This window comes from Muscardinus avellanarius, assembly GCF_963383645.1.
Source record: "Muscardinus avellanarius genome assembly, chromosome: 14".
Taxonomy (NCBI): Eukaryota; Metazoa; Chordata; class Mammalia; order Rodentia; family Gliridae; genus Muscardinus; species Muscardinus avellanarius.
The window spans coordinates 83,173,256-83,196,833 of NC_137800.1; the positions used below are offsets into that span (position 1 = coordinate 83,173,256).

The window sequence follows — 23,578 nt, forward strand, 5'->3', positions numbered from 1 at the left end:
GGGGTGGTACTGGGATTCCTGGAAGCCCTTCTACCTCCGGGCTACACTCCCAGACCTCTTTTTACATTTTTATATTTGGAAACAGGGTCTCCTAAGCCAGCGCGTGCGGCTGCCTTCGAACCTGTGTGGTCCTCCTGTCTCCGCCTCCCAAGCCCGGGGATGACGCCCGGCCCCCACTTTGATGTGTTAAACTCCATTCCACATAGTAACAGCCCAGTTCACCTGGTGCTGCTTCAGAAGAGCTCAAAGCCCTTGGAAGGGGCTTGGCTTATCTCATCTCTATCTCATCTCATCTCACAGCTCCTCTGAGGAGAGAGACAAGGTGGCCCATTATTATTCGGGATATGTCAGCGGGCAGCTCCTCTGAGGCCTCACAGCTGAAGTCATGAAACGCTGAGAAAGAGCCGGGCGTGGTGGCGCACGCTTGTAATCCCAGCATTCGGGAGGCTGAGACCTGGAGGATCGCGGTTTGCGGACAGCCTCAGCTACTTAGTGAGGCCCTCTGCAACTCAGTGAGACCCGGTTTCAAAATAAAGAATAAAAAATAGGGCAGGGGGTGTAGCTCAGAGGTCAAATGCCCCTGGGTTCCATCCCCAGACCCGCAAAAAAAAAAAAAAAAAGAAACACTGAGAAAGCAAATCCAGGTGGGCAACTCCCAAGTGAGGTTGACTGCTTCTTGCTGAGTTCTAATCATTTTTTTTTTTTTGGTACTAGGGATTGACCCAGGGCATTCTACCTCCAAGCTACACCCCCAGCCCTATTTTTATTCTTTATTTTGAAACAGGGTCTCACTGAGTTGCGAGGGGCCTCACTAAGTTGAGGAGGCTGGGCACCAACCTGCGATCCTCCTGTCTCAGCCTCCCAAGTACTGGGATTACAAGCGTGCGCCACCACGCCCGGCTCTAATAACAAATTATCAGGGTAAAAATAGAAGCCTGCTGAGAGGGCCGACCTGCCCTCTGAACCTCCCTGGCCAGCTCAGCAGCAAGCGTGTCCAGGAGAGTGGGGGCACCTCTGTGACTCTGTGCAGCACTTCTGAGGTAGATTGTGTGGAAGAGCCCAGAGGGCAAACTCTTAATAGCACTGAAATTTCACTTTTTTTTTGGGGGGGGGCTATTGCTATAATATAAAGGATATACCTATATGCCTACACTGCTTAGTTGGTTTTTCCAGCACAGTTTGTTTTTTGGGGGGTTGTTTGTTTTGCATTTCTGAGGACTGAACCTGGGCCTTGTGCATGCTAAGCAAGAGCTGCCCTACTGAGCTACACCCCCAGCCTACATTCCAGTTTTTATTTTACATTTATTTATTTATTGGTACTGGGGATCGAACCAAGGAGCATTCTATCTCCAACCTACACCCCAGTCCTTTTTATTTTATTTATGTATTTATTTATTTTGGTTCTGGGGATGGAACCCAAGGGTTTTCTACCTCCAGGCTACACTCCCAGACCTAATATTTTTATATTTTATTTGGAAACAGGGTCTCACTAAGTTGCTGAGAGCCTCACGAAGTCTCTGAGGCTGGCTTCAAACCTGCACGATCCTCCTGTCTCCGCCTCCCAAGCGCGGGGATTACAAGAGTGCGCCACCACGCCCGGCACCCCAGTCCATTTAATTAACTATCTTTTTTTGTATCGAAACGAGACCTTGCTCCATTGCTTGAGTGTCTTGATAAGTTGCTGAGGCTGGCCTTAAACCCGACATCCTTCTGTCTGAGCCTCCCAAGTACTGTGATTCCAGGCACGCGCCACCACACCCGGCTTGGTATTGACTTAGAGGGCACCTTCTATGATCATATGATGACTAAAGGCACCAGTTTTTAGGCCAGGAGGGTGTTTGGTTTGTTTATTTGTTTGTTTTTCTCTCCAGAATTAGTCTCTTAGTTTTCCTATACCAAATAGTCTCTGGCCTTTGGGAAGGGTAAGAACTAGAGAATAAGGAAGCAGGAGAGAGAAGCCAGACTGGGGCAGAGTCGCGCCATCACTGAGAGTGTCTGTGTGACTCAGGTAAGCCTGACAGCACCTTGTCTAACAAGCAATCGCTGGCACTTACTATAGTTTCACCGAGGCATCTGCGTCCTTTCATCACTCCGTCTCATTCACACTCGATTTAGCAGAGAAAAGAGGAAGCTACGGAAAAAGTCAACCGAAGGGGAAAAGAAATAAGGAAGAAACAACGGAAAGGCGGGAAACCACAGCCTCGAGAAAACGCGTATCTTTTTAAACAGCTTCATCCGCAGCATTAGCTCCAGGAGCGCAGAGATTTTTCTGTGCTTTTCCTACTGCTGTCTTTCTGTTATTCGGAACAATGCCTGACACAGCAAATATTTGTCCGATGAATTCCATGGCTTCTGTGACCTTTACAAGAATAAAGCTAGATGCGCCCAGCTAGAAGACAGCCTGTAAAAAGACTCCCAGGGCACGCACGAGTGTCTTTGTTCACCAAAAGGAGAACTGTGGCCGCCCGCGTTTTCCTTGGAGGGTCACCCAGGAGAGCATCAGGATGGCACATGTCTTCGTTCATTCTTCATTGCTATAGCTGAATACCGCAGACTGGGTTGATTCATAAAGAAAAGAGGTTTATTTCACTCCCGGTTCTGGAGACCGGGAAGCCCCGGCATCTGCTCAGCCCGTGTGCAGGATCTTTCTGCTGGGTCGTCACATGATGAGACAGCAAGGGTGCTAGCTCAGGTTTTTCTCCCTCTTGTTGTTAAGCCACTAATGTCACCATGAGAGCCCCACCCCAGGGCCTCTCTAACCCCATTCCTTCCCAGAAGCCCCACTTGCAAATACCATTGACATGCGAATGTGGAGACTCTGTTTCAAAGGGGACTTTCAAACCCTGGCATTGGGCTTGGTCGTGCACCTGCAATCCCTGGGTTCTCAGCCTCCCCTCCCCATTTCAGTGCAGCGTGCTCTCCCCGCCCTCCTCTGGTTATGAAGAAAACTGGGTCTGAGCAGTCCACGTGCCTTCAAAGGCACGGGAGACGCCGTGTTGCCCCTCTTCGGAACGCACACGACTTAAATAGGTTTCTAGGGTAAAGGCATCACACAGGACAAAGGAATGAGTTTCAGGTGGTGGAAATTATTATGATGAACTATAGTTCCATGACATATTTATAATGTTTAAACTAATTTGCTCACTACGGAAATTATTACTAAAATAAAACAGATAATACTGCAAACGACTTATGTGCGTGACCCCCAAATGAACAATTTCAAGTCAACCGAAGCCAACAAAAATGGTAAGATGAAAATATATTTGATGCAGGTCATGACGGCACATACTGTAATCCCAGTACTTGGGAGGCTGAGACAGGAGAATCGCAAGTTCAAGGATAGCCTCAGCAACCTAGTGAGACCCTGTTTCAAAACAAAAAATAAAAAATAAAAAAGGGTTGAGGGTGTAGCTTGAAAATAAAACATCCGCAGGTGCAAAGTCCAGTACCACTCCCAAGAAAAATCTTTTTATGCGTAGATTAGTCTATTTTCCGTTACTGTAACTCTTAGGTTGAAAATAGAGTTACGGGGGTGAGGAGGGAGGTAAAAACACCAACCGGGTTATCAGAGACCGCTGATTTATTAGGACCCGGCACCCTCTAGAGAGTTAGCCAGCGGGGTGGTGGGGGTGACCGATGGGCCATGCATCTGGAGAGTTGTAAATAGTCCTGATCGCCGGCTGAGTCACGTGGCGGATTGGAGGCACCGCTGTTTTATTTTAATTTTTTTTTTTTTTTTTTTTTGGTGGTACTGGGTGTGGAACTCAGGTTTCTACCTCCGAGAGTATAGAAACTCAGGTTTCTATACTCCCAGACCTTTTTTATATTTTATTTGGAAACAGGGTCTCACTAAATTGCTGAGAGCCTCACTAAGTAGCTGAGGCTGGCTTCGAACCTGTGCGATCCTCCTGTCTCAGCCTCCCAAGCGCGGGGATTGCAAGCGTGCGCCACCACGCCCGGCTCATACACCGCTGTTTTATAGGCATGCCGATTCTTCTGCAGTATCTGTAGCCTCCTGGTGTTTGGAGTCTCGAGGCACCTGGAGTCTCACGATATCTCCGCTTCTGGCTTCCGGGGTTCCGCTTCCTGTTCCGCTGTGAGATCACGTGGAGAAGGGACTCAACTTATCAATAACAAAATACCTGATGCTGGTACTTTATGCACAAAATGAGGTTCATTCAACTTATAGTCCTGAAGATTTGAGAACATGGTGCCAGTAACTGCTTAGCTCTGGTGAGGATCTTCTGACTACCTAATGTGGCTTAGGGCATCATAGTTACAGCGTAACAGGGAGAGATTACATGGCAAAGCAGGGAGCCAAAGAGATTTCTCAGAGTGAGCCTGACCCACTCTCAGGAAAACTAACTGGGTTCCCACAAGTGCTACATTACTCCCTTCCTAGGGCGATGCTCCCCACGACATAATCACCTCACCCTGGGATTTACCTCTTTCTCTTTTTGTACTGGAGCTCGAACCCAGGGCCATTCTACCTCCAAGCTACACCCCCAGCCCTCTTTTCTTTTTTTTATTTTGAAACAGGCTCTCACTAAATTGCTAAGGCCGGACTCAAACCTGCAATCCTCCTGTGTCAGCCTCCCCAGGACCAGGATTACAGGCCTGTACCACTTCACCTCCTGAAGGTTCCAGCTCACTGAGGACCAAGCTGCAGCTCGCAAACCTTTGGGGTGCATGGTTACACCATACGCAAACCATAGCAACAGGAGATGTTCAGCGGTCCACCCTGGTCAGCACCCTGAGGTGCTGGGAGGGATGGAGAGTCACCTGATGAGCAGCCATGAGAGAAGCCACAGCTTTGGAGCCTGAAGATGTTCTCACATCTTGCAAAAGGTGGAGACAAATAGTTCTCTGCTGGGATGGGGCAAGATAGAGTAAGTAATCTCAGGTTAGGAACAGAGCACTGATTCTAAGTATCAGCTCTCTTCAGGGCTAGAAGACATGTTCCTCCCTCCATGTCAAAGCTATCTTCCCATATGCAAGTTCCTCCTGGTGTGGAGGAGAAGCCCAGCCAGACGAGAGGGGGAAGCTGCCTGGAGACCCAGCAGCCCCTGCGGTGGGAACTCCATGGGTTCTCTACCACACTGAATATCAAGAAGAAACAGGCTTCTAGGGTGGGTGGGGGAAGTTATTTTTTGTTTGATACTGGGGATGGAACCCAGGACCATTCTGCCTCTGAGCTACATTCTTAGCCCCTCTTTTTCTAATTTTGAAACAGCGTCTCATTAAATTGCTAAGGATCTCTGCTAAGTAACCAAGACTGGCCTAGAATCTATGATCCTCTTGTTTCTTACACCACGCCTGGCTGCTTCTCAGGTTTATTGATGAAGCTTCCCAGGACTCGTGACCTAGGAAGATTTTATTCCAGACTCCCCAGGACCGAATGGGACCCTTCCATAAATCGTGTGGGGGCTCACTCCTCTCCCCCCTAAGTGAAGAGAAACTCAGAGCTCTGGCACTTCATCCTCATGAGCGGCGGCAGGGCTTCTCTCTGGAAGTCACTGGCGTATCTTAATTCGGTTCTGTCCCAGGCCAGCATATTTCGCTGTCTGCTGCGGCAAGAACACACAACACGGGCCAGCTGTCAGGAGCGGGCTCAGTGTGAGCCGCAATCTGGGATTTGCCGACGTCTCTCTGTTGGCCACAATTCATTGACTCCTTTGAAGTTTCCACTCCCTCTGCAGCGGGCGGCCTCTGTGGTTTCTTTTCCTATTTGTAGTGGTTCTGAACCAGCACCTTTTTCACCATCAGCTATTTCTCCTGGTGGAGGCTACTAAGGATCTGGACTGCATTTGTTTCTTGTTTGCTTTTCTTTCTTTCCTTCTTTCTTTCTTTCTTTCTTTCTTTCTTTCTTTCTTTCTTTTCTCTTGTGATACTGGGAATTGAACTCAGGGACATTCTACCTCTGAGCTATGCCCCCAGCTCTATTTTTTTTAATCTTATTTTATTTTATTTTTGGTGGTACAGGGGGTGGAACCCAGAGGCTTTCTACATCCTGGCTGTACTCCCAGACATGTTTTATATTTTATTTGGAAACAGGGTCTCACTAAGTTGCTGAGAGCCTCACTAAGTAGCTGAGGCCGGCTTCGAACCCGTGCGATCCTCCTGTCTCAGCCTCCCAAGCGCGGGGATTACAGTTGCGCGCCACCACGCCCGGATATTTTTTTATTTTTTTTTTAAATTTTGAAACAGGGTCTTACTAGGTTGATGAGAATCGTACAACTTGTGGATGCTGTCCTTGAACCTGTGATCTTCCTGCCTTCATCTCCCAAGTACTGGAAATAGAAGCAAATGTCACTAGACTTGACTTGTTTGTTTTCTTTTCTTTTCTTTGGTACTGGGGCATTCTACATCAACTCAGGGCATTCTACATCACAGGTGCATTCCCAGACCTTTTGTTTGTTTATTTGTTTATTTATTTATTTATTTAGTGGCACTAGGGACTGAACCCAGAGGTTCCTTCTACCTGTAGGGTATACCCCCAGCCCTTTTTATTTTTTATTTTGAAACAAGGTCTCACACAGTTCCTGAGGGGCTTTCTCAGTTGCTGAAAGTCTCACTCAGTTTTGCTAGGGCTGGCCTCAAACCTGTGATCCTCCTCTCTCAGCCTCAAAAATACTGGGAATTTCAGGTGCGTACCACCAGGCCTGGCTGTTACATGGGCTCTTTTTTTTTTTTCGCTTTCATTTTTCCAGAATTTTGGCTGAATGCCATGCCAAGTAATTCTAATACTTGGAATCCTGAGACAGGAGGATTACAGGCTCAAAGCCAGCTTCAGAAACCTAGGGAGACCCTCGGCAACCTAGTGAAGCCCTGTTTAAAAATAAAAAGGTTTCGCCAGGCCTGGTGTTGTACACTTGTCACCCCAGCATTTGGGAGGCTGAGACAGGAGGATCGCAGTTCACAGCCAGCCTCAGCTACTGCTTAGTGAGGCGCTTTGCAACTCAGTGAGACCCTGTTTTAAAATAAAGAATAAAAAGCCCGGTGTGGTGGTGCGCCCCTGTAATCCCAGCATCGGGGAGGCTGAGACCAAAGGATCGAGGTTCATGGACAGCCTCAGCTACTTAGGCCCTTTGCAACTCAGTGAGACCCGGCTTCCAAATAAAGAATAGAAAATAGGGCTGGGGTGTAGCTCAGAGGTAGAATCCCCCTGGGTTCCATCCCTGGCACTGCAAAAAATAAATAAATAAACAAATAAATAAAGGAAGAATAAAAACTAGAGCTAGGAGTGTAGTTCGGAGATAGAATCCCCCTGGGTTTCATCCCCAGTACCATAAATAAATAAAAATAAATAAATAAATAAATAAATAAAATGTTTTGGGGTATACCTTGGAGAATGTCCCTGGGTTCAATCTCATATGTCACACACACACACACACACACACACACCATATCCTAGTGCAATAAATAAAAATGAATGTATATAATTTATGAATAAATTATGCTTATTCTGGGAACGGGTGCCCCCTTTGAGCCGTGCAGTGACAGCTGCAGTGGTGATCACTTCTCTCCTGTGTTAAATGGAAAACCAGCAGGAGCCCAATGACGGAAGTGGAGGAAGAGTGGAGCAGAGGGGGTTAATTGTTCCTAGCAACCAGGGGGATGAGTCACGGACATGTGAGCCCTATCAGGAGGAGTGAGATGCCACCAGGGGAAGAAGAGAAGCCCATTCCAGATGGGATCGGATGCGCTGGGGTAATAAACTGGCCAGAGAAAGAGGCAATAAATGATAAAATATTAATATCGATTTTTTAAGACTGTCTCTCTCTCTCTCTCTCTCTCTCTCTCTCTCTCTCTCTCTCAAATGCTTTGTAAAAAGTGATTTATTTTAATTGTGATAAAACATACATAACATAAAATTTGCTATCTTAACCAGTGTGTGTGCAGGATTGGGAGGGTCTTTAATTTAGGTGATGGAAAAGATTCCCGTACGTACAGTCAGAGACACATCCTACATCAGTACACACTGTGCACCTTTTTTTTTTTCATCTGTCCATCCGTGGCCACTTGGGTAGCATGTACCCTTTGCCTATCGTGAATAATGCTGCTATGAACACATGTGGACAAATAGCTCTTTGAGATCCTGTTTGTTTCTTTTTGATATAATGTGAGAGTTAACTCTTTGATAAGTTTCCTTTTCTATGGGTTTTTGGAACAATGCAGAAGGTTCTCCCAGAGGTTTTCTTAATGCATTTTTTTTTGGGGGGGGGGGGTGGTACTGGGGGTGGAACCCAGAAGCTTTCTACCTCCGGGCTATACTCCCAGACCTATTTTATATTTTATTTGGAAACAGGGTCTCACTAAGTTGCTGAGAGCCTGGCTAAGTAGCTGAGGCTGGCCTGTCTCATCCTCCCAAGCGTGGGGATTACAAGCGTGTGCCACCATGCCCAGCTTCTTAATGCATTTTTAAATGTTAGCAGCCATGTATGATGGCACATGCCTGTAATACCAGTAATTGGGAGGCTGACACAGGAGGATTACATATTCAAGACCAGCTTCAGCAACTTAAGCCCTCAGCAACATAGACCCCATCTCAAATAAAAATTAAAAAGGACTAGGGGTGTAGCTCCAGGGTATGCCCATCACCCCCCCCCCTTGGTGATTTTCTTTTGTTGTTTTGTTTTCTTTTTTTTTTTTTTTTTTTTTGTGGTGGTGGTACTGGGGTTCCTGGAAGCCCTTCTACCTCCGGGATACACTCCCACGGGCTACAATCCCAGACCTATTTTTTAACTTTTTTATTTGGAAACAGGGTCCTTTTATTTATTTATTTATTTATTTATTTATTTGCATTATTTTCTTGAAAGTGTTCTATGAGTACTTGGTAGCCACATAAGACAGGCTAGGTAAGTCAAGCCAAAAAGACTTCCTATTTTTGCAGGGAGGTCCTACTGAATGCTGACCAGACTTCCAGAAATAAGAGGCAGTGGTGTTGCTACCTGCATGCCTGAACACACGCGCTTTAATTGTATAGAAATGCCAAGCAAAGGTCTAGCAGAGATTTGGAAGAGAAATGATGGAGAGTGGCAGAGACGTTTCCAAGTGGAATGGTTTCTAAGGTGGGTGACAGCCCTCCGAACAAATTGATATAGTAGCACTCTGCTGGCTCCGACTTAAAATGGCTCCCCCACGCTGCCTTCCTGGGCACACTGGTTCGTTTCATAAAGAGCTTCCTCTGCGACACCGTCCGCGTTTTAGATTGTCTCGATTTTGGTACTTCCCCCTCCTGCTTCATTTTCCTTCAGTCTGGCTCTGTTTCAGCAAATGCCCTTTCCCAAGGATGCGGAGTGAGCGCTCAGCCAGGTTGTCCTCCCCCAGCCTAAGAATCCTGCCAATCATTCACGGGGTGGGGGCGGGGAGGCAGCCTATAAAAGGGAAAAGGCGCCCCGGGAAAGCCGGGGTTCTTCTCCCTCTGCCCAGTGGCGTGACAAGGAAGGCAAATTCTTTCCGGGAAAGCTCAGCGCTCTCCGACAGGATTCACGCCCTTTTTGTCCAAATTCATGACCGCCGGCAACGGGAAAATACACAGCCTTTCGGGAAACAAAGAGTGAATGTTCCCACACTGTGCTGCATTCCTAGACTCCGAATTCCCCCGGCTTACTCCAGTCTTTTGTTACCTGGGATGTGGGTCCCACAAAGCCCCACGACCGTGGAAGGACAAGGGCTCTAGGGCTCCCACCCTGACAGCTCCTTTGATTAAAGAGCCTCGTGGCGCTTCTCACCCAAAGAAGGAAGACCGGGAGGAAAGGGGGGGGGGCACTAGGACCTAAACGTAGGGGGGGCAACAAAGCTGAGAAAACACAGATCCCAAGAACCCTCCCCGCCCCCTCTCCGTGATTACAATATGCGGCTGTGACCCCTTTCCGAATCTCCACTTCTACGGGCATTTGACTCCTTTACATAAATGTTAGTATTGGTAGCTTTCCAATATTTCTAACTGGACGGCACTGGAGAGGGGGGCTGGAGGGGGGGAGGAAATAATGACGGATCTGCAATCTTTGCAGTTTCTTTCTTTCAATTCCTTTTCATTCATTGGCAAAGTGCGGGTTGCCTTGGTAACCGCGTGTGCATCTCGCCTGCAGAGGGGCGGGGCTGCGGGTTTGCGCTTTAAGTGCTGAATTTCGGCCAGCAGTGGGGGAAATCCTAAACCAAATGTCTTGTCATTTCGATAAACGTGTTAAAATATACTTTGCATTAAGAAAATAATGCCTTCCCCAAATGACTATGCGTTTATGTAAAGCCCCCTTCCTATCAGAAATCTTCAGTTACTTAAAACAATGACTCTTTGTGTATAAGAAGGAAATGCAGTACCAGTCGAGGATGTACCACTGAAAACTTTTATAAGCAGATATAATATTAATCGTTTAGGGGATACCTTCCTCACCTCCGCCGGGCAATCAGTCAGTTATATGTACAGCAAATGTTGGAGTTTATTTTACACATCGATAGTTCTATAACAGTCCCTGGAAGGAGAAAAAATTAAACGTTACATCGTTAAAATTAACCATAAGAGATCTTGAAATATATGGCCCTAAAATCTTCATGTCTGTCACACTTTTTTTTTTCTTTGATAGCCACTGGGCAGTTTCTGCCTGCTATATGGAATGATTGATTTTTTTTTTTTTAAATCAGCAGATAAACTAAAAATCATTGATGGAAAGTGTGTGTGTGTGTGTGTGTGTGTGTGTGTGTGTGTGTGTGTGTGTGTGTGTTTAGCATTTCAGCACAAAAATCAGCTCCTTGTAAAAATAAAAATGTGCAGTATCATAATTGTTGCGGATTGGGAGAGTATGGTTGTGGGGAAACTGTTCCAGGTGGTGTTACGTCCCCAGGGATCTTTGTTAGACCCCTGGGAATAATTTCCCAAAAATTCCCCAAAGAAACAAAAAAACAGAAAAAGAGGAAACAATAGAAATACAGGAGGTAGAAATACAGCTCCATACCAGACTGGCATGGAGGGGTGACTCAAATGAGTACACCCCAAGGGCTTACACGTGGACTCAGCCTTTTATACCGCGACCTCCATCTTGTTTGCATGACTCTGACTAGTGATCGTCCCTGTAAGGTACCTCCTCTAGCAAGGTGTGGTGAGGTGTCTCCTTTCATGAAGGTCGACCCCTCCTACCATCTTAGCTAGCTTATCCAATCATGTAGATCTGTCTTTAGAGAAAGGCCTAGTTCTCCTCAACTAAGATCTGTCTTTAGATACAGACAGGCCTAGTTCTCCTCTCCTATTGACTGGTTAATTGCTTTGAGCTGGGTTAATTTACATTGGAACAGCTGCCTGCTTTAGGCAGAAATCAAGTCCTCTCTTTACCCATGTCTGCTGCCATTTTGACATAACTATTTTGAAATATATCAATTATTTTCTTTTGAAATATATTAATAATCAGAGCTTTCCCAAATCTTCCTAGGTCAATCCCAATACTGGTACACTTGTTAGGGTCCCGGACACACTTTCCCTCAAACCACAACAAAACCCAAAACGACCAAAAACAGAAAAAAAAAAAAAAAAAAACAACAACAACCACGGGTTCTTGTCCTAAGCTAAGAATAAATATACATAGCTTGGGCAGTTGCTGAAGATTTAAAGAAGCTTATTAACAAGATAGAAATACAGAAAATAGTTACAGCCCCATGCCAAAATGGCATGGGGGGGATGGTGGTCCGGGCCAATTCACCACCCCCAAGGTACAGCGCTTGGACCGGACTTTTTATACCCATGACCTCCATCTTGTTTAAGTAATTCTGACGTAGTGAACGTCCCTGTAAGGTACCTCCCCCAGCAAGGTGTGGCAAGGTGTCTCCTTTCATGAAGGTCGACCCCTCCTATCATCTTAGCTAGTTTATCTAATCATGTAGATCTGTCTTTAGACAGAGAAAGGCTTAGTTCTCTCCTATTGACTTGTTAATTTTAGCTAGTTTAATTTACACTGGAATAGTTGCCTGCTTTTAGGCAGAAATCAAGTTCTTACACAGATTTGCTTCTCACCCAATTTTTGAAATATATTAATAATCATGGCTTTCTCAAATCTTCCTAGGCCATTCCCAATACTGGTACAATAATTCCAATGCCTAGTATCATAATTCCATTGGGGGCGGGGCAAAGGATAGTTGACCAGAAGGCCCACTCCGAAGTGGCTGGGGATGGGAGAAATTCAGCAAAGGGCACGAAAGGAAAGGCAGGATCCCCAAGGGCATCAGGGCTTTTACATGAATGATTCCTAGCTCGCTTAACCCCAAACCTCCCCCTCCGCTAAAAGAAACCCGAGGAGCCGGGCCTTTCAGCTGTGCAATCGTGAACACGCGTTTTCACCGGGTGCTCTGTGAAGATTTGGCTCTGAAACAGACACGGAGACATGAACCCCTTAGGTGAGGGAGCCGGGCTCAAATTACCCCGCCTGGAGCAGAGTCCCGGGAGCTCCGGCAGCCGAGGCGCGAACACCCCAGCTCGGTTACTTCCAGGGTTGCTGGGGGCACCAAGCCACCTCCAGGTTGACACCCTACAACCCTTTTGGGCCCAGAAACAGTCACCTTTCCCCAGGGCCCGAGCGCCTGGAAGACCAGATTCCAGCCAGGGATCTGTCTTTAATTTGCTGTGTGAATTCAGGAATTGTTCGCCCTCGAAGTTGCTGCACCCGTGATTTGAAAACTGGGGATCAGGGCCCGGGTCCTTGGAATGGGGCAGGTGGGCAGACCTCCTGCTCTGCTGCTCTCCGAATCCCACCCTCACCCTGGCACTGGTGGCTTCAGCTAGAGAATTCTGGCCCGGAGCTAGCAGTAGCCTAGGCTCCCTGGATATTTGGGGGCGGCTGGGCTTTTGTTATCCGTGAGGCTTCTCTTTGTACTTTGGAATTGAGTTGAAAGCCCCTCCTCCCCCCAGCGGGAACGGGAGGCGTTGACAGCTTGCAGACGGTTCTGGGAGGGCCTCACTCAACAGCTGCGCGCTCTGCTCCGGCTCCGCTGCTGGATCCCGGGTCATTCGGTCTCTCTCGCCGGAGGATTAAAAAGGGGTCACATCACCCCGCAAACAACCCGTCCTGGGTGGAGGAGGTGCACTTCAGCCATGAAATTGCTGAACGGGTTTTACACACACACACACACACACACACACACACACACACACACACACACCTTCCTCCAATACCTTAGGGAGTGCGGATTTGCAGGGAGGCCTGGCGCTCGGCGTCTGCGCACGCGCCTGGCTCTGGGGTGACCGGGGCGTGCGAGGTGCTGCAGTTTTTAGGCGTGTCCCTCACCCTCACCCTCCTCACGAAGGCTGGGGTCTTGTGGCTGCGCGATGGAAGATAAGAAGGATCGCGGTGGGCGATCGCCCGGGAAACCCATCTCTTTACTTGACCCTCCGCAAACCGAACCCTGGGAAGGGGAGCAGCGCCGGGCGTGTGATTTTAAATACCGGGTGGCGGCCCGCATCCGCAGCCCACGCTTCTGTGAGCCCTTTGTTCAGCCGACAGCCCCTCCTCCAGGACCCCACCCTCTTTCTGCCCCGCACAGCAGTCCACCGGCCACACCCACTCCATCTCTTCCTCGGAACAAAAGCCAACCCGAGGGTTGGAGGGGTCTTTGGTACCAGCTAGATGCTGGGGACCCTTGGAGAGGGTGTGGCAGGGCCAAAGAGGGCTCAGAGGGCTCCCATCCCTGGCTGCTGCTGCGCACCGAGGAGGAACTAGTGCCCCCCATAAAGACAAAGGAAAGGAGACCCGGCGCGGGGGCGCGGGGGCATCTGGTGCTCCTGGGCCACGGGTGTCCGGGGACATGGCCCTCTGGACCCCAAAGTCCTGATCACCTACCACTCCCTTCTGGGGTCGGCCACCTGTTTTTCCCTAAGGCCCTGCGTGACGGGACGTCAGCGCTTAGACAGCTGCCGGCCCCCAGAACTGGGAAAGGGGCGGCGGACTCACCGGGGGCGGCAGGCAGAGGAGGAAGCGCGGCCCGGGCGGGCCTCCCCAGCCCCCTCCGGCCGGCACCCGGAGCACCCGGCGGCCCCGCCACCTGTTCTCGTCCTTCCTCCGCCGCCAGCCCTCCCGCCACCCCGGACCTGCGGAGCTGTGGCCTCGCCGCCCTCGGCCCCGGGCTTCTGCGCCCTCCCAGTTCCTAGTACCCCGTTTCCCCCTCCTCAGTCAGCTCTGGACAAGGCCCACCCCCCTACTCTCCTCCCTGGAGACCCCTCCCCTCTCGGGTCCTCACGCCAGTGCTTATTGGCCGCTGGCCGGTAGTCCAGCCCCCAGGACCGTCCCTGGGGCTCGGAGCATTACGTCAGCCAGGCCTGGAGACCGCAGCTCGAAAGGGACTGGGGGGCTCAGGCGGGGGGCGCGGCCTGCGCCGTCCGCCCCACCCTCCCTACATAAAAGGCCGAGCCCCGGGTGCCGTCGCTCTCAGCCCGTCGGTTCCCGAGCGCGTTCCTGGTGATCCCGCCGAGGGTGTGGTTGGGGAGGACCGACAGACACACGGACAGCGAGCAGAGCCCGAAGAAGCTAACCAGGCACCATGCGAGAGATCGTACACATCCAGGCCGGCCAGTGCGGCAACCAGATCGGCGCCAAGGTGCGCGCCCCTGGGGAGGGCGGGGGGGGGGCGCCGAGAGTCCCTGGGGGTCCTGGGCGCTGGGCGGCCCTGGGCAGCCCGGGGCTTGCCAAACGCAGACCTTCCCCGCCGCCTCGTGCGGCCGAGCGGGGCGTGGACTCGGTGGCGACTTTGGGGAGGGGGGCACTCAATTCATTTTTTGCTGCAAACTCTCGGCCTCCGGCTCGCCCCTTGGTCCTCCTTTCTTAGATTTTTTTTTTTTTTTTTTTTTTTGCCACCTGGCCAGGCACGCGTGCCTGGAAAAGACGCGGGTGTGTCCGCGAGGCTGTGCTTGCGGGTTTGCGGGAGGGGCCGGGATTCGGGGAGAATTTATTTTATTCGCTTGAATACGAGTGGCACTACGGGGGAGGGGTGGAGAACGATTGTCTCGCGGCTGGCGGACGTGCTTTGAATGTAAAATCAGCCTCCGGCGGCTCTCTGCTCTGGGTTTCCCCGCCCACCCCGTCCTCCCCTCCGGCCAGAGTCCGGGTGCGCTCCGGCGCTCCCCTCCGGCCACCAGCCTCTGCTGACCCTGGCACGGAGCTTCGCACCCTGGGCTGACTGGCAGTCCCAGCTTAGGCTGCCCCCCCCATCCGACCCCATCCCGGGCGACCCCTATCTCCCGCTGGGAGCAGCTGTTCGCCTGGGAAACGCCCAGTTTCAACTTTCTGGCCCTGCAGAATACAAGTCCAGGGCTCCGCCCGGGTCACACCCTGAAATGTCTTTTAGAATCCTGAAAAGCCATTTAGGCTTCTGAGACCTTGGGTCCTCGGAATTGAGTTGGGGGCTTTTCACTGCGAATCGCGGCGTCGGCTGGGGGGAGGGGAGGTCGTGCATGGGTAAATCTAGCCATTTTCTGCCTCAGTTTTGGGAGGTCATCAGTGATGAACACGGTATCGACCCTACGGGCAGTTACCATGGAGACAGTGATTTGCAGCTGGAGAGAATCAATGTCTACTACAACGAAGCCACCGGTACTTGCCTTTACCTCCCCCTTCACCTTCGCATCTCCTGCCGCTTTTCCCTGGTGTGGCCCCAGGAAAGGATGGTCTAGCTCCATTAGGAATCCCCCACTTTCACCTGTATGGGCCCCCCTGGGCCAACCAAGCCCTCTGAAAACCTGGTTGTGGGTCCTTCTTTGTTTAGCAGAGTATCAGCCTGCGAGAAGGTGGGTGGTGCCAAGCCCTTCTTTACAGAGCTCCCTGCCTGCAGGTCTAAGTCAGCTCTTGTTCCCTGCAGGTAACAAATATGTTCCCCGGGCCATCCTCGTGGACCTGGAGCCTGGCACCATGGACTCAGTCAGGTCTGGACCATTCGGCCAGATTTTCCGGCCAGACAACTTTGTTTTTGGTGAGTACCTGGTATGACAGATGGTGTCATGGGTTCATTTTACAGCTGGGCGACTCTGAAGTGTGACTGCAGGAGGAAAAGCATGAGGAACATTCAATTGTGTTCCAGCTGAGCCCTAATAAAGGACCATTTGGTAATAACGCAAAATAATCTAAGCGCTGACTCTGTATTGAGAGGATTAAAATAAGGAATTGCATGCATTCACCAGTGACTTAAGAATTCCCTTTTCCCTCTGTTAGGCCAGAGCGGTGCGGGAAACAACTGGGCCAAGGGCCACTACACGGAGGGGGCCGAGCTGGTGGACTCGGTCCTGGACGTGGTGCGGAAAGAGTCAGAGAGCTGTGACTGCCTGCAGGGCTTCCAGCTGACCCACTCGCTGGGCGGCGGCACGGGCTCGGGCATGGGCACCCTGCTCATCAGCAAGATCCGCGAGGAGTACCCAGACCGCATCATGAATACCTTCAGCGTCATGCCCTCGCCCAAGGTGTCGGACACCGTGGTGGAGCCCTACAACGCCACCCTCTCTGTCCACCAGCTGGTGGAGAACACAGACGAGACCTACTGCATCGACAACGAGGCCCTGTATGACATCTGCTTCCGCACGCTCAAGCTGACCACCCCCACATACGGCGACCTCAACCACCTGGTGTCGGCCACCATGAGCGGGGTCACCACCTGCCTGCGCTTCCCGGGCCAGCTCAACGCCGACCTGCGCAAGCTGGCCGTCAACATGGTGCCCTTCCCACGCCTGCACTTCTTCATGCCCGGCTTCGCGCCCCTGACCAGCCGGGGCAGCCAGCAGTACCGCGCCCTGACCGTGCCCGAGCTCACCCAGCAGATGTTCGACTCCAAGAACATGATGGCCGCCTGCGACCCCCGCCACGGCCGCTACCTGACCGTGGCCGCCATCTTCCGGGGCCGCATGTCCATGAAGGAGGTGGACGAGCAGATGCTGAACGTGCAGAACAAGAACAGCAGCTACTTCGTGGAGTGGATCCCCAACAACGTGAAGACGGCCGTGTGCGACATCCCGCCCCGCGGCCTCAAGATGTCGGCCACCTTCATCGGCAACAGCACGGCCATCCAGGAGCTGTTCAAGCGCATCTCGGAGCAGTTCACGGCCATGTTCCGGCGCAAGGCCTTCCTGCACTGGTACACGGGCGAGGGCATGGACGAGATGGAGTTCACCGAGGCCGAGAGCAACATGAACGACCTGGTGTCCGAGTACCAGCAGTACCAGGACGCCACGGCCGATGAACAGGGGGAGTTCGAGGAGGAGGAGGGCGAGGATGAGGCTTAAGTTCCCTGTGAAGTAGGTTAGGGAAGGCTGAGGGGCAGGTGAGGGGGTGGGGGGCTTACCTGTGGAAGAACCTGGGCAGTTGGAGGAGTAAGCATGGTCTACCCTAGGTGTGCACTGGGTCTCTGGTGCTTTTCACTGTTGCCTGTCACTTTTTAGTTTGTTTTTTATTTTCCCCCCTCTTTTTGTAATATTGATGACATCGATGTAACATTTGAGATATTTCTGAACTGCTGTTGTAATGGCTAAAATCACATAAACGTTTGTGTCCTAATGGTGTCCTCTTTTTCTTTCTTTCCTTTTTCTCTCTTGTGTTCTTTACTATCAATTTATATGCAGCTTGCTGGGCATGTTGGATTTCTCTTCTTTTAAAAAGGGAAGGGGCAAATAAAAGCCCAAATCCATTTACGCTTTCAGAATAAGATGACAGCTGTATCCAACTTAGTAGGGGAGATCAATCTGAACTTTAAATTTTCCTTAAGCACATATTTTATTCTAAAGGTGCCTGCTTTAAAGAATAGTAAGTGTAGTTTCATGGTAGATTCCTACTATGTCTTTATTTTCTTTACAAAATTAAAACTTTTAAATAGCTATTACATGTACACAACAACAAATTCTTTAGAATAGAAACATAGTTTCCATCCTCTTTTGTTCTCTGATACACAGTTTCTCTGGAGAACAGCTGTTATTATCAATATTATCCTTGCAGAAATAGTCCCTATATTTTCAAATCTTTGTGGTTTATTGCTCACTTTTTTTCTTTTTGGGACTAGGGACTGAACCCAGGGGTGAACTACCTCTGAGCTACACTCCAGCCCTATTCTCAAACAGTCTCCCTAAATTGCTGAGCGACCTCAAACCTGCCATCCTTTTGGCTGAGCCTTCCAAGTACTAGGATTACAGATGTGTGCTCTAACACCTGGCTCTCATTCTTCTTTCTTCACTTTCAAAACTGTTTTGCAGCCTCATATAGGAGATTTTAAATTAATTTACTTTTATTTCTTTATTGGCAGTATTGGGGATCATACCCAGGGCCTTATGCCTTGACATATACTCTACCACTGAACCATATCCCTTGCCCAACAGAATATCTGAGACGGCTTTCCTAATTAACACGTACAAATGGCATCCTTCATGTAGTTGGGTCGCAATCTTATTTAGCCAGTTCCCTACCAATGGATATTTGGGCTAATACTTTTTTCTTATAGAGGCACGATGAATACCTTTGTGCATGTATCACTGCACACATGTGACTAGCTATCCAGTAAATTCCTATACATGGCAATTTCTATCAAGAGGTAAGCGATGCTATGCCTTTTTAAGTTAATGAAATTGCCTGTACTTAGGGACAGATAGGAATCTCTAAGTAGATAATAATAGGCTCATTCTCAATTAGCCTGCCCCCCCCAACAATCATGCTTATTTCATACCTTCTGTGCTTAAATTAACTTGAGTTTATATGGAATTATAAATCCTGAACTATGGGAGAATTTTACATTAAACAGGTGAGCCGTAGTGGTTTTCATAGCTCATTGCATTCTTACCGTGCAGACTGGGGAGCTGGAATTTGAATGCGAGCCTGACTCTGGACCAACCAGGAAAGAACTGGAATGTCGTGAGTCCATGAATTTTCAGTAAGATGCTTTTAAAAGATAAATTATACTTTGTCAAAATGATTCTACTATTCTACTCTAATCTGGGCCAATCAGTTTCTCAGTAGGGGAAAAGAAGTGGGATGTAAGTTATAAATGTATAAAACATGTATATATTCTTCTAGAAAAAGACACCGAGAAAACAAAGGTTTAAGATTTTTCTAGGTTTTCGACAAATTCAAAATTAGAAAAAAAATATGACTTTAAATCCGACCTTGCATTTATATCATTGTATGTGGTTCTAGTATTTAAATATTAAAGAGAAAGGAGGATGATTGTAGATGAGGGATTTTCTTTTAGGGGATAAAAAAAAGGGCAGAAAGATATATGAAAACAGTTACAAGGAAAAGTGTAAGCTATCATACCAGCCTACGTAGTGTGAAAACGAGTCAATTCTACCATATGGCTCCCACGAGTGGAAAAACAGCAGCACTTCACTTTACAAGTTTATCACAAAACCCAGGAACGCGTAGGCTCACACAGGTTGTGAGCCCGTGGCTTCCGCTCTAATTTCCTATATTCAACGGCAGACCAGCAGGTGCCATTCCTGCTGAGCTGGTGCTGAGCTGCAATAACTTCACTGAAGGGTGGCCTGGGTTGTAAATGCCCTGAGCTCTTGTGACAGCTGCCAAGGCCCGCTGGACCTGTCCCAGGCTACGCATTCCCTACAACCTGTCAGGCCCCCGAGGAAGAGAGGAATAGCTGCCAGTGCCTCTTGGCATGTGCTTCTCTTTCCCACCTTGGGAGAAAAGACCAGGCAGGTGCCAGCCAGCCAGCCTGCTCACCTGTCAGCACACCCATGAGTGCACACGGCTAGAGCTTATTTAGGCATGAATGGGACAGTGGTGCCAAACTGACCATTGAAGTGGATGCTCTGGGATAAAGCCTGGACCTTAAGAGCATCCTCAGAAAACTGGTTCAAAATAAGGAAGATGCTGGGTGTGGTGGCACACACCTGTAATATCAGTCCTCGAGGTGCTGAGACAAGAGGATTGAAGGTTCAAAGCCAGCCTAGGCAATATAGCAAAACCCTCAGTGAGACCCTGTTTTAAAATAAAAAGTGGGGTAGGAGCCTGGTGTGGCGCAGGCTTGTAATCCCTGTATTTGGAAAGCTGAGACAGGAGTATCGGGGTTCACAGCCAGCCTCAGCTACTTAGTGAGGCCCTCCACAACTTAGACCCTGTTTCAAAATAAAGAATAAAAAAAATTGGGTTATGGATATAGCTTGGAGTAAAATGCCCCTGGGCTAAATAAATAAATAGGGTTGGGGGGACTAAGGGTATAGCTCAGAGCCAGAATGCCCCTGTGTTGAATTCCCAGTACAAAAAAAAAAAAAAATCTCCATATGCCGGACATGGTTGTATATGCCTGTAATCCCAACACTTAGGAGGCTCAAACAGGAGGATCACAGGTTTGAAGCTAACCTCAGCAACTTGGTGCAACCCTGAGTGAGCCTGTGGCTACAGGGGTTTCTTTTGGGGGTTATAAAAATGTTAAAATAAAGTTTATTATTTTAAAATAAAGTTAATTAATTAAACGGATTAGAAGTGTGGCTCAGAGGAAGAATGCCCACTTTAAAAAAAAAAACCCACATACATGTGTTCTGATGCAATTATGGTTGCAAGAAGACAATTCTGTCCGAGGTAGTTGTGAAAACAAGTAGAAAGTTAATGAGAATGAGTAACACCTTTTAAATATCCCTATTCTAGTTAAGCTGTGACCTGCACACTACACAAAGCTGCCCGAGAACTGTAATTCTGATGTCTTTCCAGGGTGTAATAAATGTCCTCTCATGAGGTAATGCTTTTCTAAATATGCCCCAAAGTCAAGCCATTTGCTTGAAAACAGACTCCTGTGTTTCTTGACCTCCCTCTTTCCTTCCCTCCCTCCCTCCCTCCCTCCCAGCCACCTCTCTTTCCCTCTACTCCTCAGGTTTTCCTTTGGCTGACACATACCCAGAGAAGCTTATTTTAGTGCATTCTTTTTCATACAAAGTGCTTCATAGTCATTCTTTCAAATGAGATACATTTCAAATACTATAAAAATCTAAAGGCTGGGGGGTATAGCACAATGGTAGAGAGAATGCATGTACTAGGTCCTGATTTTGGTCTCCAGCACCAAAAGAGTAAAAAAAAAAAAAAAATTTAAAGTCACCATTTAAACAAATCAGTGGGCTTTCATATAGTCACAGAATCGTGCAACCATCACCATTATAATTCCAGAACACTTTTATCACTCAAAGAAGAAACTTCATCCCATTTGCAGTTACCCCCCACTTTCCTACCCTTTCCCCATTCCCAATCCCACTAATTAGGAAACTAATTAATTCTACTAATCAGAAAACCACTAATCCATCTATGAATTTGGTTATTCTGGACATTTTAGGCAAATGGAATCAGGCTATTTGTGTCTTGTTTTTAAGTTAAAATGTTTCCAAGGGTCATTAGTGTTCAATGCATCAATAATGCATTCTTTGGTTGAATAGTAACATGCCATTGTCTGAATAAAACACATTTGGTTTATCCGTAGAAGGACGTTTGAGATGTTTCCACTTTTTTGCTGTTGTGAATAATGCTAGGAGCTGGGCACGATGGCGCACACCTATAGTCTCAGTACGTGGGAGGCTGAGACAGGAGAATTGCAGATTCAAAGCCAACCTCAGCAACTTAGGCCCTGTTTCCAAATAAAAAATAAAAAGGATTGGAGATGTAGCTCGGGGGTAGAATGCCTCTGGATTTAATCACCAGTACAAACAGCAACAACAAAAAGCCAGGCGTGATGGCACATGCTTATAATCCCAGTACTTGGGAGGCTGAGACAGGAGGATCGCTGGGTCGTGGCCAGCTTCAGCTACTTAGTGAGGCCCTCTGCAACTTAGTGAGACCATGTTTCAAAATAAAGAATAAAAATAGGGCTGGGGGTGGCACTTGGAGGTAGAATGCCCCTGGGTTCCACCAGTACTGAAAAAAAAAAAAAAAAGTGTCAGTAGTCTTTAGCTGAGTATATTAGATCTACCAACAATTTTGAGTTTCTGTTAGCAGATACTGGGGAGGTAACAGCAGTTTCTTTCATAATTAGAGTAGCTAAGAAGTAATGTGATACTGTGAATACATGTTTAGTCATCTATTTCCTGGCATAAAAATCCTAATATCCTTGGAATATCTTAAGTATCTTTTTGCATGTTAATAAGTTGTTTGGTAGTTGGCTGTCTCTAGATAGCTTTAGGATGGGAAATGGTCAGCAGAAAGAGCAAGGATTAGAAAGTTTGGAACATTTTTTAGTACTGGGTATTGGAACCAGGGATATTCTAGCCCCTTGCTACACCAACAGCTCTTTTTTATATTTATTTATTTATTTATCTATGTATTTATTTATTTATTTTGCAGTACCGGGGGTGGAACCCAGGAGCATTCTACCTTTGAGCTACACCCCCCAGCCCTATTTTTTATTCTCTCACTGAGTTGCAAAGGGTCTCACTAAGTAGCCGAGGCTGTCCGCAAATCACGATCCTCCTGTCCCAGCCTCCCAACTGCTGGGGTTACAAGCATACACCACCATGCCTGGCTTTATTTTTAAATTTTGAAATAGGATCTCACTAAGTGAGGGTCTCAATGTGAGACTATAATTAAGTCTTTTCTATCAAAGGATTAAAGTAACTCCATTTGTAAAACTACTATTTTGTAACCTTGTATAAGCTCCTGTTTCTTTGTAAGTGTCAATTTCCTGAAAACTGCAAATGTCAACCCCTCCCCTGGCATTTCATTCTAGAAGAACTGGCCAATCATGTAAGACTATTAATTAAAAATAAAAATGTAATTAAAAATAAAAAAGAGCTGGCTTGTGGCAAAGGGCTGGTAGAATAGCCCTGGTTTCAATACCCAGTACAAAAAAAAAGTCCCGTTTTTCTAATCCTTGTTCTTTCTGTTGACCGTTCCCCATCCTAAAGCTATGTAGAGACCATACTCCTGCCAAGAGAAGTATGGTGCAGAAATCTATGTTAGGGATTAAAACTGGGCAGACTTCCTGCTCGGTATGCTTGCTTACCAGACTTTTCTTGGTGGCATACACTTTTTGCAAAAAGGAAAATTGCCTTCCTGAGCCATTTTCAAACATGTGTCTGTTCTTACAACACCATGAAAATTTATTTCTTTTTCTTTTTCTTTTCTTTTTTTTTTTTTTTTGTGGTACTGGGGGTGGAACCCAGAGGCTTTCTACCTCCGGGCTATACTCCCAGACCTATTTTATATTTTATTTGGAAACAGGGTCTCACTAAGTTGCCGAGAGCCTCACTAAGTAGCTGAGGCTGGCTTCGAACCTGTGCGATCCTCCTATCTCAGCCTCCCAAGCGCAGGGATTACAAGCGTGCGCCACCACGCCCGGCATGAAAATTTATTTCTAACACTGCTAAGTTGCTAAGGCTGTCGTAGAGCCTACAATCCCGTTTCAGCCTCTCAAGTACTGGGATTATATACTCAGAAAACACTGGACTTTTAAATGGGGTGCAGTGGCATGTGTATGTAATCCCCATAATTGGGAGACAGAGACAGATAGGTTGCAAGTTTAAGGCCAGCGTGTGGTGACTTAGATCCTGTTTTGAAATAAACAGATTAAAGTGTTGGAGTTGTAGCTGGGAGGTAGTTTTCCCCTGAACCCCAGTACCATAACCGCAACAAGTTGGGACTTT

The 23,578-nt window shown here is 48.1% G+C and overlaps 1 protein-coding gene across 6 annotated transcripts; it reads left to right on the forward strand.

The window, feature by feature from the left end:
* Nucleotides 1-14,520: 14,520 nt before the first annotated feature.
* Nucleotides 14,521-17,265, forward strand: LOC308273634 (tubulin beta-2B chain; the record flags this gene model as incomplete). Of its 6 annotated transcripts, none has more annotated exons than XM_080710885.1 (4): nt 14,521-14,577; nt 15,461-15,643; nt 15,792-15,945; nt 16,185-17,265. In XM_080710885.1, 4 exons carry the CDS (start codon nt 14,521-14,523, stop codon nt 17,243-17,245), a joined length of 1,455 nt encoding a protein of 484 aa, XP_080567011.1. In that variant the 3' UTR covers nt 17,246-17,265. The 6 variants fall into 6 exon arrangements, with proteins under 6 accessions (XP_080567011.1, XP_080567012.1, XP_080567013.1 ...); XM_080710886.1 differs by having other exon boundaries at nt 15,461-15,569; nt 15,742-15,945; XM_080710887.1 differs by having other exon boundaries at nt 15,461-15,569; nt 15,835-15,945.
* Between the last annotated feature and the right edge of the window lie 6,313 nt (nt 17,266-23,578).